Source organism: Bactrocera dorsalis, chromosome 2 (genome assembly GCF_023373825.1).
Source record: "Bactrocera dorsalis isolate Fly_Bdor chromosome 2, ASM2337382v1, whole genome shotgun sequence".
In the NCBI taxonomy this organism is placed as follows: domain Eukaryota; kingdom Metazoa; phylum Arthropoda; class Insecta; order Diptera; family Tephritidae; genus Bactrocera; species Bactrocera dorsalis.
Genome location: NC_064304.1, coordinates 40,032,873 through 40,046,386, shown reverse-complemented (window position 1 = coordinate 40,046,386; position 13,514 = coordinate 40,032,873). Strand labels below are relative to the sequence as shown.

At 33.4% G+C, this 13,514-nt stretch overlaps 3 protein-coding genes across 9 annotated transcripts in view; all 3 read right to left on the bottom strand.

Moving 5' to 3' along the window:
- The window catches only part of LOC105224594 (synapsin), a 149,754-nt gene extending 137,969 nt beyond the window's left edge, over positions 1-11,785 (bottom strand). Inside the window, exons 1-2 of the mRNA XM_049447333.1 lie at positions 11,562-11,785; positions 10,925-11,117 (exon numbers count right to left, since the gene is read on the bottom strand). The gene's annotated coding sequence lies outside the window, so the exon portion shown is untranslated. The remainder of the gene's footprint in view (positions 1-10,924; positions 11,118-11,561) is intronic.
- Positions 654-13,514, bottom strand: part of LOC105224592 (uncharacterized) — a 229,400-nt gene continuing 216,539 nt past the window's right edge. Inside the window, exons 1-5 of one of the 5 annotated variants that reach the window (XM_029549549.2) lie at positions 3,633-3,916; positions 2,886-3,016; positions 2,375-2,574; positions 1,886-2,039; positions 654-1,622 (exon numbers count right to left, since the gene is read on the bottom strand). In XM_029549549.2, coding sequence (XP_029405409.1) covers positions 1,444-1,622; positions 1,886-2,039; positions 2,375-2,574; positions 2,886-2,961 — 609 coding nt within the window. In that variant the 5' untranslated portion in view covers positions 2,962-3,016; positions 3,633-3,916 and the 3' untranslated portion in view covers positions 654-1,443. Of the gene's footprint in view, positions 1,623-1,885; positions 2,040-2,374; positions 2,575-2,885; positions 3,017-3,632; positions 3,917-13,514 lie in introns of those variants that run through there. The other 4 variants (XM_029549550.2, XM_019989658.3, XM_011202730.4 and 1 more) reach the window with 4 other exon arrangements.
- LOC105224591 (hypothetical protein) lies at positions 4,104-5,528 on the bottom strand. 3 transcript variants are annotated; one of them, XM_011202726.4, is made up of 5 exons: positions 5,049-5,528; positions 4,847-4,927; positions 4,588-4,790; positions 4,367-4,520; positions 4,104-4,296 (listed from the first exon to the last, which is right to left on the bottom strand). In XM_011202726.4, the coding sequence occupies exons 2-5, from the start codon at positions 4,920-4,922 to the stop codon at positions 4,124-4,126; spliced, it is 606 nt and encodes a 201-aa protein (XP_011201028.1). In that variant the 5' UTR covers positions 4,923-4,927; positions 5,049-5,528; the 3' UTR covers positions 4,104-4,123. The 3 variants fall into 3 exon arrangements, with proteins under 3 accessions (XP_011201028.1, XP_011201029.1, XP_011201030.1); XM_011202727.4 differs by having other exon boundaries at positions 5,319-5,527; XM_011202728.4 differs by having other exon boundaries at positions 5,324-5,526.

Here is a 13,514-nt window from a genome sequence, read left to right as displayed (position 1 = left end):
CTACATTAAACACGCTTCCTCTCAAACACACTTAACCCTTAAATGCATGGTTTTTCCTTTTTAAATACCAAGTGTGTATTTTTTAAGTGGCGCGCCAAGCTGTCAAATTATTAAAATTAAAAAGTGAAATGTCATATCATGAAAGTTTGCATTCAAAAGTCAACACAGATATTTTTAGCACCTAATAAAAGTAAAAAATACTGTGTTTGAGTTACCGTTTAGAAATTATGTAAGGAAGAAAACACTGATGTATATATACATCATCATGCATTTAAGGGTTAACAGCAAGATTGGCAGCATTTCCTGCGGGGAAAGTCGGAATGCGTTATTTGAAACTTAGCATAGCATACTTTTAGGCGAAAACGGCGGTAAGCACTGTAATGTGCGCTCTAAAAATGATAAGCGTGCTGCAAGGCTGCAACGAGCGTGTCCGTGTCAACGCGATTCGCTTTTGACTCCTTCGCGTTGTCTGCGCGGTCTTGACAAAAACACTAAACTGTGTTAGATGTCAAAGTACGCATTCGCACCATATGAAAACCACTAAAAGTAATAGCTGTTGTAGCTATTACACCCGCATAAAACAAACACACTAACTATTTTACTTATCGTTTTAATTACTATTTTAATTATAGCTCCCCATGTTCCTCGTGACCAGACAGCATTTATTGGTAAATATTTACGATTAAAATACGCCTTAAATTACGACACGCAGTGACCGTTAGGGAATTTATTTAATGTCATATTAAAATTTGTCACATAATTTTTTTATTTTTATATATACATACAGTAATTATGTTAAAATTTCTACTTTTCAATAAAAATTACAACATTAATTTTTATTTTTTACTTAACCCTCTATAACTCAAAACCTCCAAATTAACTATTTTTAGTGGAATCGGTTAGTTTTATGGGAAAAATATACAGAAATTATTATTTTTTTGTTTTACTTTTTATTTATAACACATATAACACAAAAAAACAATGAGTAACAGTGATAAAGAAAGTGGGCAAAATTATGAGTAAAATGGAAATCCTTCAGGACAAATGAAAGTTCTTGAAACAATTATTGTTTCTGGTATAGCATAAAGCTAACCCGCACTTTTCACACACCGTGTGAGTGAACGCGGCACATTTCGGGAACTTGCATCGGATTTTTTTTCCGCACATTGAGGCCAGTGCCCGACTTTCACTGAAGAAAAAGCTTCATTGGAAAAAAGTAACCGCACTTAGTTTGTTTTGCTTATGCTTGATTAGAGGAATGGAGTGTAGACTACATTCTACATTGCTTGACAAGACGAAAAAAATTACTACGAGTAGAATTTAGGAAGGTGAAACGGTTTGTTGCCTGTGGTCTACCATACGTTATAGAGGGTTAAGTACAAACTTAAACTAAGCTTAGATATAACCTACAAATACAAGCATATGCATATAAGTCAACTGGTTCTAGTAGTCTGAATCCATGTTGTCATCCTCAGGACCGCTCGACAGTGGATTTCTTGTCGTTTTATTCAATTTGTTTGAGGCGCACTTTTTTCTAAAATGTTTTTTCTTGCCAAATTGAAAACCTCGTCGCAAATCATCTAAGAACAGTTTGTAGGACCAGCCGGGTCGATCAGTGGCGCCTGTTTGGAGGAGAAAGGTATTCAGTGCTGTTTTCAAACTATTTAAAATATTTACACTTGAACACTAATGATTTATCTTTGTTTATAAAACTTTTTCGTGTTGTATTTGGAGTGGAAAATTACAAAATTTAATTTCGAAGTTAACCAAAGTTCAATTAAAAAAATATTATTTTTTTAATTATTGTTTAATCATGAATTATGGTTTGAAAAATGTCTCTCTTCACACTTCAATTTTAAGAACACTCTTTATCACATATACTTACTGTATAACACGCTTAAAAGTTTTGGATAAAGCAGCATGCGCTTTTTGCCATGAGTACCCTCGAGGTTATAACTCAAAATAATCTCTTCAGATAGCACATATACAAGCTTTTGCTTGAGACCAATCGGCATTAATAATGGCTTAAGAAATCGTGTCTGTAATAAAAATAAAGTTATGAAAAACAGAAATTATTTCAAAAATATGAACGTAAGGTAAATGTGTGTGTGAATTTAAAAGATTTTAGAATGGTTTTATATATAAGAAATATTGTTGTTCATTTCTCACAAAAAATATAAAAAAAACCGGAAGAATGACAACAAATATGTATTTTTAGAATAGTAAACAAACGACTTTAATCTTATATAATTATTTTGTCCTTCTAAATAAATATTTTAATAACATATTTTTTGACTGTTCTAACTAGTTTTTATATTTCAAATTCACACACGAAACCTTAAACCATTTGCTTTATATTTTTGTAAATATTTACCATTTCTTCTTTCTTTCGTTCGTCCATTCCAATAAAAGCTTCGGCATTGTCTAAATCTTCCTGCGTCATCAGTGGAAAAACAGGTCTTTGGATGTTCCTTTCTTCTTCCGCCTCTTCTTCTTGTTTCACCAATCGTTTCATCATTTCCTGATGTCCTTTCATTAACTCATCTATTACCTCATTCTGCCGCTCCATAAAACCTTGCGAAATCCAATACATTATGAACAACTAATGTGAACAAGCATTATAACATAAATATAAAGTGTTAAAGACCCATTGAATATTTCTTAAAATAAATCTGTGAGAAAGTAAACAATTTTGTTGTTTCAATTCTTCGCATTATAAAAAATTTAACTTACAAAATTGTATGTTCTTAATTTAGCAAATAATTTTAAAAATTGTGGCTTATATAAATTGTAATATTTTTTTCAAACTAAAATTATTTCTAACACACTTCAATGGTTCTTTAGCTGTTGTCTATGTTATGCGTAATAATGATATTTATATTTACCTTTTATTTGTTGTATGTCGGCACGCATCTCCATCATCTCTTTAGACAAATCTTGCATTTGAGATGTTAAATCCATGTTTTCTGAAATCGGAGTTTTTATTGTGGAATCACTTAAAAAGATTAAACGGTATCTAGCAAGAAAAAGTTAAGGTAATATTTTTTATCAAAATAAGCCCCGCATAACTAATAAATCTTGTTACTGTTCAAGTAAGAGGCGGTCAATATAAATTAAAATGTTTTCCTTATACCCACGACATCCTGAAAGTTTGTCAACTTAACGCTCGTATTTTAAACGGACAAGGACTTGTCAATTTCGAAACATTCATCAAAATTCTTTGGAGAATGCTCCTGCGGTTACACATTAACCACAATAAAACTTTTTTATATAGTATATGTATATTTCAGTACAACTCCATAAAAGCATTTTGAGTTGTAAAATTATAACGAACTAATGAATTTCCACGTTTTAAATCATGAATAATTTCTCTAAAATTATGAATTGATGTAAATCACCAATTCAGAAAAGCTCAGCATTTGTTTGGATGAATTTTGTTTGCACAACTCTCCCCGCAAAGTAAATTGTACAAAGTGCGGTAGATTATGTTGTGGGGGCAGTTGTTTTCTTGAGACACAGACATGCATAATTCAGCTACATCGCCCCACATATATTTCCTTCTACTTAATTAAACCATAACAATTACGAGCGCACAATCGTCGCCCAAATTGAATAAAAAAACTCGATATTACCAGTAGTTTCGTACATATAAACAAATTCAGGGCCGCGTATTTCGCGTGCCTCGACAAGTTTTATCTTTGATATTCAGTAACCAAATCAATATATGATTATATATGGCGAAATATTTCAACACTGTATTGCTTATTTCAAACGCGTATTTACAAATTTTCGCATTACAATATGCAAATCTAAAAAATATAAAATCACATAAATATTAGCACTCGCCCGGCGAACCAATATTTGACAGCAACAAATTGAGTGAGGTGAAAAAGTGTCAATCAGTTAATGCTTTGGTGTTGCCACAAAACATTTACGCAAAGGTAATTACACTTATGCCGTCTAAAGACTATGCAATCTGGAATGCATATATCAGAAGTTAATTGGAATGATTTTATTATCTTCACTACTTTGTAAATACATAATAAAACTTTTTTGTTCCTTATCCAGTTGAATTATTATAAATAAATAATAAAATGAACAGATTATATTCAAGCAAAACTTTTTATTCATTATCAAATGGTATTAAAACTTCTTCGATTTTAATTGATGGCTGTTCAGAATATTTTCTACGTTGAGCCCAATTAAATTTGAAATGTTTATTTTTGGCACACTTAAAACCATTCCTAAGGTCGTCCAAAAAGTACTTGTAATTCCATCCCTCTCTTGTTGTGGCTTCTGCAGGTTAGAAATGGAATAAAATAATTGTAAAATTAACGGATAAAATATTTTTAATTTTGTTACTTACGAAAAAGCACATCCAATATTTTCGGATAATCCTGTATACGTTTTTTGTTGTGTCTACCATCAACGTTGTAGTCCAGAATGACATCGCAACCCAATATCTTATTCAAATTCTTTTTAAAACTTCCGGGCATTAACAGTGCTCTGGCAAGCGCAATCTATATTTTTGTGCATATATTAAATTACTACGGGTTATTTTATTTGTTTCATGCATTTATAACTCACACATTCTCCTTTATTTTCGTCATTTATGCTCTCTTCAGCCTTTTCCAAATCGTCTTGTGAATTTATCGGAAATATGTTTAGAAACTGTTTCGCTTTCTGCGTACAAAAATTTCTATCCTGCTTTTTCTCCTCATATTTTCTCAGAAGATGACATTGTTCTTTGATGAGCCTTATTATGGTTTGATTTTGCTTTGTCAACGATTCTACGAGAAAAATTCAGAATATGAGTATCATAATAATAATAAAATAATTATATTACCTTTGAGTTGTGTAACTTCATTCCGCAGTTCTGCTGTTTCATTGGTAAGTTGTGCCACTTTTTCATTTAAATCCATATTTTCTGAAATTTAACGTTACACTCGTTGTATATAAACCAAAAAAATTTATATTGCAATATAATTGGTAAGATATTCCTAAAGTTTTCTCTTATATCACAATGCAACCATGTAAAAGACACACACACTTAATTCAACATATCAATAAAAGGTGGTAGGTTTTTCATGCTGCGTTCTGCATATACATTTTGTTTGCAAACAGAATGTTTATAAATAATGACTTTTTAGGCTTTGGAATGCCCAAACCAGGCAATAAAATGCAACAGTACACAACTAGTTGCAACAATTAGACACTATATATTGGAAAACTCGTTTATATATCACAAATTATTAATGCTGTAACCAAGGCGTCTAGTTTCCTTAGTCGCTGGCACAAGGTTTATTGTTTCTGCTCACCGCACCTGTCTCGCGTTTATCACAAATTATTTACGAGCTTAGAAACACTGCTTATATTTCGTAATGTTTATGTATAAATTAAAATTAATATCACTTTAGAACTTTTTATTGATTTGTGTAGTGTAAACAATGGTCTCAATTGTAAATTCTCTTGAGATTACTCTTTTGTTTGTTCGTGGTGTAATGTGGCAATACATATTATTATGTGGTGAATATTTTCCCACCTCGCTATTAACTCTGCTGTTGCCACAAAGGAAATTTTTGTTCAATTATTTTCTAAATTCATGTTATAAAAATTTAAAAATTAATAAAAAAAAATAATTCCAATGTAAATATACTGTGTTCCTACACGAAAATTGTAATTTAAATTCCCCGGTTAAAATATATTTCAAAAATATGTATTTTGCTAAGTTGGTAGGACTGTCCTTAATAACTATGTCAAATAGGATCTGTCAATTGTTTGAATGGTTAAATATTTTTTATTTACAATTTCCGGGTACTCAAAATGTATATCCAACCAAAAACAACTGCCGAAATTAGTACGACATTAAAGTTATTTAAAACTAAGAATATTTAAATATTTGTTATTTTTGGGTAATGTGTAAAACACAACTGCATGTAATAATTGAAAGATTGGTAAAGGTTCAGGAGAGCGGCTTTTCCGAAAACGTACACCAATTTTCACGGGAAAGGTCTTAAAATACTCGTTTTTAGTCCTAATTTACGAATATGTTAGGCGCGTGCCTTTAAAATCAGTATTTTCTTTGTTTTTATCAAAAAACATCGTATTTCCCGAAATCAAAAATTCACTTTTGCACTTTACACGTCTTTGGATGTTGAAATTATACTTTCTATAAGTTATATTCACGTAATAATTGATGTTCTTTCGTTAATCAATAAGATAAATAGGTTTTTTTGTTATTTTTATAAAAATATGAAAAACTTTACAATCACTTCAATTCAACGAAAATGGCAAGGTATGTTCGAAATTATGGCACAGCTGTTGTAAATTCGAATGGCCACTATTGATTCATGATCGTTTTCGAATTATCGATACTCTCAATATTTGAGGCTGATCGAGAATTGGTAAAAATGAGAAATACATAATAGGAAAATTTATAATTCATTATTAATGCAGAAAGAAGAAGAATTTGGACACAGAAGAATTTTGAACACCGGGGTTTTGGACCGACCAGGGATATTATTTTTCGAGCGCTCGAAAAATAATATCCCTGGTCGGTCCAAAACCCCGGTGTTCAAAATTCTTCTGTGTCCAAATTCTTCTTCTTTCTGCATTAATAATGAATTATAAATTTTCCTATTATGTATTTCTCATTTTTACCAATTCTCGATCAGCCTCAAATTTTGAGAATATCGATATTTTAATTTATTTATATTTTCCCAATTATTATTATTTTTCTATTGCGTATTTCTCATTTTTACCAATTTTCTTTCAAACTCGAATATTGAGAATATCGATATTTTAATTTATTTTTATTTTTCCAATTAATAATATTTTTCTATTATATATCTCTCATTTTTATAAATTCTTGTTTAGTCTCGAATATCGAGAGTATCGATATTTCGAACCCGATCACTGCTTGTATCACTAGTTTTCAATTGAATTTCGAACAGTGATGCCATTTATAGCTTGAATATTGTGCAAAATCGAAATATTTTTTATTGTTTTTATTGCAAAAATACATAAAATTAGATAACGCGCCATATATATTCGTAAATTGGAATTAAAAACACGAATTTTAAGACCTTTCCCGTGAAAATTGGTGCACGTTTTCGGAAAAGCCGCTCTCCTGAACCTTTACCGAAAGATTCTTTATTAACAGTTTATTTTTATACGTTTAGGTAATTATTTACATAAATTGTTTCATACAACAAAAATAAATTAAATTCTTTTTTGTCGGTAATTAGAGTTTGAACCAAAATAAAAAAAAATACGAATATGAGGGAATAAATGCGGACGTAGGTTTATCGGAAAGATAAGAACAGGTAACTTGCCAGCAATTTCCATGAAAATTTGGAAAATATTTTATAAAGTTGCAATTATAAAATCATAAATTTTGCTAAGATTTTCCAAATCGCAAAGCCATCGATAACCTTATCAAGAATTTAAAGTGATTCGTATGCAACTTCTTTCTGGATATTGTAGCGGGTTAAACAATCCAGAATCGACCTCGACATGCAACGTCCAGTGTGCAATATGTCCCCGCTCGACCCTAACTACCTCTTTGCTAGTCGCGAAATCAAGATAAAGATCGTTTTAAAACCTTTTACGCTATGAGAAATGCACTTTTAAAGAGTATTATGGTTTTGGTGCAGCCGAAATTAACTTTTTTCTTGTTTTTTTTCTCGAAATTAAGCCAAACTTCTAAAATCTACATTGCGATTTTGGAGGCTAATATAAAAAAGGAAAAGTGTATTACTTTTACTAACGATCTGATCCCAGGTATAATTCGAAATTTCTAACACCAACTTTTTTATACGTACTCGTATGTACTCTCGCAACAAAGTTGCTAGGGAGAGTATTATAGTTTTGTACACATAACGGTTGTTTGTAAGTCCTAAAACTAAAAGAGTCAGATATAGGGTTATATATACCAAAGTGATCAGGGTGACGAGTAGAGGTGAAATCCGGATGTCTGTCTGTCCGTGCAAGCTGTAACTTGAGTAAAAATTGAGATATCATGATGAAACTGGGTACACGCATTTCTTGGCTCCATAAGAAGGTTAAGTTCGAAGATAGGCAAAATCGGCCCACTGCCACGCCCACAAAATGGCGGAAACCGAAAACTTATAAAGTGTCATAACTAAGCCATAAATAAAGATATTAAAGTGAAATTTGGCACAAAGGATCGCATTAGGGAGGAGCATATTTTTTTGGAAAAGTGGGCGTGGATCCGCCCCCTACTAAGTTTTTTATACACATCTCCGAAACTGCTATAGCTATGTCAACCAAACTCTATAGAGTCGTTTCCCTCAGACATTTCCATATACAGTTCAAAAATGGAAGAAATCGGATAATAACCACGCCCACCTCCCATACAAAGGTTATGTTGAGAATCACTAAAAGTGCGTTAACCAACTAACAAAAAACGTCAGAAGCACTAAATTTTACGGAAGAAATGGCAAAAGGAAGCTGCACCCAGGCTTTTTTTAAAAATTGAAAATGGGCGTGGCGTCGCCCACTTATGGACCAAAAACCATATCTCACGAAATCCTAATCTAATTAATTTTACAGCAAAATAAAAAAATATGTAAATGACGGATAATGAAATTTCGATTATCACTTTATCATGCGAGCAGGGACCGTAACTCTTATGACTTTTATCGAAAAAATCAAAAAATAAGAGTTATTTTTGATTTTTATATATTTAGATCAAAAATAAAAATTATTTTTGATTTTTATATATTTAGATCAAAAATAAAAATTATTTTTGATTTTTATTTTTTTAGATCAAAAATAAAAGTTATTTTTGATTTTTATTTTTTTAGATCAAAAAATAAGAATTATTTTTGATTTTTATATTTTTAAATCAATAATAAAAATCAATTCAAAATTTTTATTTATTTATTTTTTGCTGTTATTATAACCGTACACCTTAGTTTTACTTTAAAGCTTAACAGAAATTAAGAAACATATTATGCCACAAATTTTGAATTTATTTTTATTATTGATTTAAAAATATAAAAATCAAAAATAATTCTTATTTTTTGATCTAAAAAAATAAAAATCAAAAATAACTTTTATTTTTGATCTAAAAAAATAAAAATCAAAAATAACTTTTATTTTTGATCTAAAAAAATAGAAATCAAAAATAACTTTTATTTTTGATCTAAATATATAAAAATCTAAATTTAAAAATCATACAATATTTCGCATATAGTTCACCTAAAAATCATGATGGTGTAAACAAAACTTTTCTACGATGTTCCTTTACGTATGATTTTTTTTATTAAAAATTGTAAAATAACTTATTTCCGGTCCCTGCATGCGAGAGTATAAAATGTTCGGTGACACCCGAAGGAAGGGCTTACTTGTTTTTGTCAAATTTAACTCTCAAAAATTAAGAGTGATTTCCCCACAACAAGCAGGTGGTTGCAGTCTAATAACGCCAGAAACAACATGAAGAAGATCAATATATGTATGTATACCATATCATTAGACAGGCAGCAAATAAGTCAATAATCTCACAACGTATTATGTCAGAGAATGTTTTGACGTCTCAACAACAGGTGATCCAAGAAGATGTAGTTTTTTCGATAGCTTTTTTTGGTGGATATCGGGTGAGTAGTGTCAACCTATAATGGTACTATTGTTCAGTATTGTTTGGCATTTCATCATGAAAAGATTTACGCCCAAACAGCGTTTACAAATTCGGTAAAGATTGTGTTTCGCCCTTTTCACTCAACTTATGGTCAACATAATTGGCCTACTAAGCGTACTATTCGCAACACCATCACCCATATTGAGACCCAGCATTTCTTTTTGGACAATATTTGACAGAATACACCATGTCCAGCACGCAGTGAAGAAAATATAGTAGCCGATGTTGAGAGTGTACACGAAGGCTTGGAAAGTCGATTCGGCGCCTTTTGCAGAAACTTGGACTGACGTATGGAACGACTTGGCGCATTTTATAACAATGTAAATAAGCAAAAATGTCACATTTTGGAGAAAGAGTAACCTGAAGATTTTAAAAAAATAGTTGACATTTCATTTAGAAAACACAACGGTTTGGTGTGATTTGTGGGCCGATAGAATCATGGATTTATTGAGAGAACACTTCGGTGAGAAGATAATTTCACGTTTTGGGTCGGTCGATTGGCCTCCAAGTTTGTGTGAAATCACACAGGTAGACTTTTTCCTGTAGGGATATGTGAAGTCTAAAGTCCATGCGGATAATCTCGCTTCGATTCAGGCCTCGGAGCAAAACATAACGCATGTCATTCGCCAGTTATCCGACGAAATGCTCGAGACGTAGCCGTGGACAACATTTGAAAGAGATAATCTTCAAAAAATAAATGACAAAGAATGTGCTCTCGAATGATAATAAACATTCCCCATTGAATCTGCTATTTCTGCTTTTTTTCTTTGGGAACCTCTAAATGGATCACCCTTTATATGTATTAAATTATCATCATCACATCAGCATACCAAGAAATCACTTATCTTTTCACCCACACACACTCACACTTGCTTCTTTCTTGTAATAAAAAATATATTGAATTTTTAAGCATCAAATCGGAGATGATGCCATCGAGGTGACAACTCGCACATCCATACATAATATACGAATAGCTTGTGATGCTTATGTAAGTCATCTACGAACATTTCACACCCACTCCCACCGCTCCACAAGCTAGTTATGTAACAAGATGTAAGAGAACCACCAACAATGAGTGAAATAGATCAATGACCCCCTGTACCCCAGAAAGGCAAAAGACAAACGAAGAAAATGCGAAATAATCAAAAGGACACTAAAGCGCTTAGTCCCCGGAGCTGCCAGCGTATTGCTCATACTTCATTAAATTTAGATGAATGAATGACAGTTAATCGTGACTGCCTTCGATTTACAATTAACACTCACCTTTACTGGCCGAATGCGACGGTGCGCTCGTATGTGCGTGTTTGTAGGTATGTATGTATGCTGTGGGCGCTGTGTGCGACCGAAAGTAGGTGAGTAGGTTTTTCGGCTCTTCTTGCAACGGCTTAATGCGTTAATCGCTTGTACTTGCTGTTGCTGCTGTTGTTGTGGTTCGCCTTGACTTAGCGTACTTAGGCTGAAAACGTAAACGAAATAATTCGATTTTTTCACTTAACAAAACATTTTTGCTTATTTTGTAATTTTTTTTATATTTTTTTTTATTTTTTAAATTTTTTTTTGTGTTTTATTTTTTATTTTTGTAAGTACACGCTTTGCTCTCGTTTATAGACCGCTTTTAGGGGTTGCGCTTATCACTCACTCGCTCTGCGGCGTGCACTCGCTCTATGCACGTTATACTCGTACTATGAGTAGTACGAATCGTAGATATATGTATATGTATGTATGTATATTTGTATGACTGTATTGCTGATACAGAATTTTTCGTCGTTCTTTCGATTTTTCGACAGTCGAATATTTTTCGCTTCAGGATAATCAAAACTATGCGTTTATGTGTATGTATTGGCACACACACACATACATATATTTCACTAAATTTGCTTGCAATACACACTTGACTTACTTTCGTATATATATATAAATATTTTATTGATTATTTAACGGTTTTAAAATAATTTTTGAATTTTTGCTAAACTCTACAATATTTTTTTCGAAATTTTTCTTCTATTTGTGAACCAAAACTTGAACCAAATTGTGCTTTAAAATATTTGAGATCTCAAAATTTTCCGCGTCCTTTCGAAAATGAACTGTCTACAACGGTGATGAAATTTTCACTGAGTGCAAAGGGTCTTACGATTAGTCGTCGTAGCCAAGTAAAAATTTGCTCACATTATTAGTAAAATAGCGTTACATGCGAAAGAGCTTGCGGCGGCTACGAAGAGAGTGCACTGTGCTTCGCGCTCTCACAAGCGCCCGCTACCACCCACATTTTGATATGTTAGTGTCTGTCGAGAAAACCGATTACTTATGGCTTTATAACGGTTAAATGGTGCGTGACTTGGTTATGCGACTGCAATGGTCTGAAAAAAATATATAAAGCAAAAATGTTGTTTAAAAAAGTGTTTAGCTCTCATCTGGTCGTCTGATAAGGTCAAAACATTCAATCACTTTTCTGAATATAAAACAGTCAAAGTTCTTTCGAAACGTCATTTTCTTTTCTAACAACCACCAACCTCCATTACCAATTGTACCCCGCCGCTACTTCAAACACCTCTCCAAGGTACTAAGTTTCTTTCCAAAATTCTCCTTATCTGCGCACCTTCAACGCATGTACTTTCACCACCCACTTTACGCTCATTTGCTCATATCGATTCAATGCTGTTTTTGCGCTCTCACCTTCTCTCCCCCAACTACTTTATTGTTGTTAGTAATATTCTCACTGCATGTCAAGTTATTTCAAAGTTCTTGAATTCCCCACAGCCAAAGAGCACGTATTACGCGTGTCAACATAAAAAGTAACGGTGAGAGCAATGTGTAGCTATGCGGCACTCGCTACAGCGTGCTTAAGTCACGAACCCCTTCACGTGTTTGGCTTTTCGAGCACTCTACCCACGCAAAGGGTGGTTAGGTGGTTTTGGCGAGTGCTGTTGATATATTTTTCCAACTTTACGCTGCTCAGTTATGCCCGCGAGCGTGTGGCACGCAAGCATCGAATGGAGTTCGAAGTTTTTGTTTTGTGTGTGTGTGTCTGTGCGTGCGAGTATGTCGGTTAACCCTCGTGGTATGCTCTTTTGTTTAACGATTTTATCTGTTATTGGTATTCGATAAAATTGGGGCGGAAAACAAATTCCTCTGCTGTTTATACTCCCTCCCACAAACACAAATATTTCAGAAAATACCCTGTTGGAAAAATAACTGCGAAAAAAGGAGTCTCCATTATTTTGGGAATGTTATGATATTATAACACGTAAGGAAGGATAGATACCGAGAGTTGAAGAGGGAAGCAAGACGCATTTGCAGAAGAAGAAAGAGGCCGAAATGCGTGAGTACGAACAGCTTGATAAGCTGGCCGACAGTGGTAATGCTCGAAAATTCTATGAAAAGATGTGGCGGCTTACACAAGGTTTCAAGATCGGAGCATACTCCTGTAGAACCCCCCAAGGTGATCTAGCCACCGATGCCCAGAGCATACTTAAATTATGGAGGGAACACTTCTCCAGCCTGCTGAATGGCAGTGAACGCACAACACCAGGAGAAGGCGAACCCGATACCCCAATCGATGACGATGGAGCAGACGTTCCATTGCCCGATCATGAAGAAGTTCGAATAGCAATTGCCCGCCTGAAAAACAACAAAGCGGCAGGGGCCGATGGATTGCCGGCCGAGCTATTCAAACACGGCGGCGAAGAACTGATAAGGAGCATGCATCAGCTTCTTTGTAAAATATGGTCGGATGAAAGCAAGTGGATATTGATATCATCGGCCTCAACACCCGCGCCGTTAGTTCTGCTTTCTCCAGACTGGACAAGGAAGCAAAAGAAATGGGTCTGGCAGTGAACGAGGGCAAGACGAAATA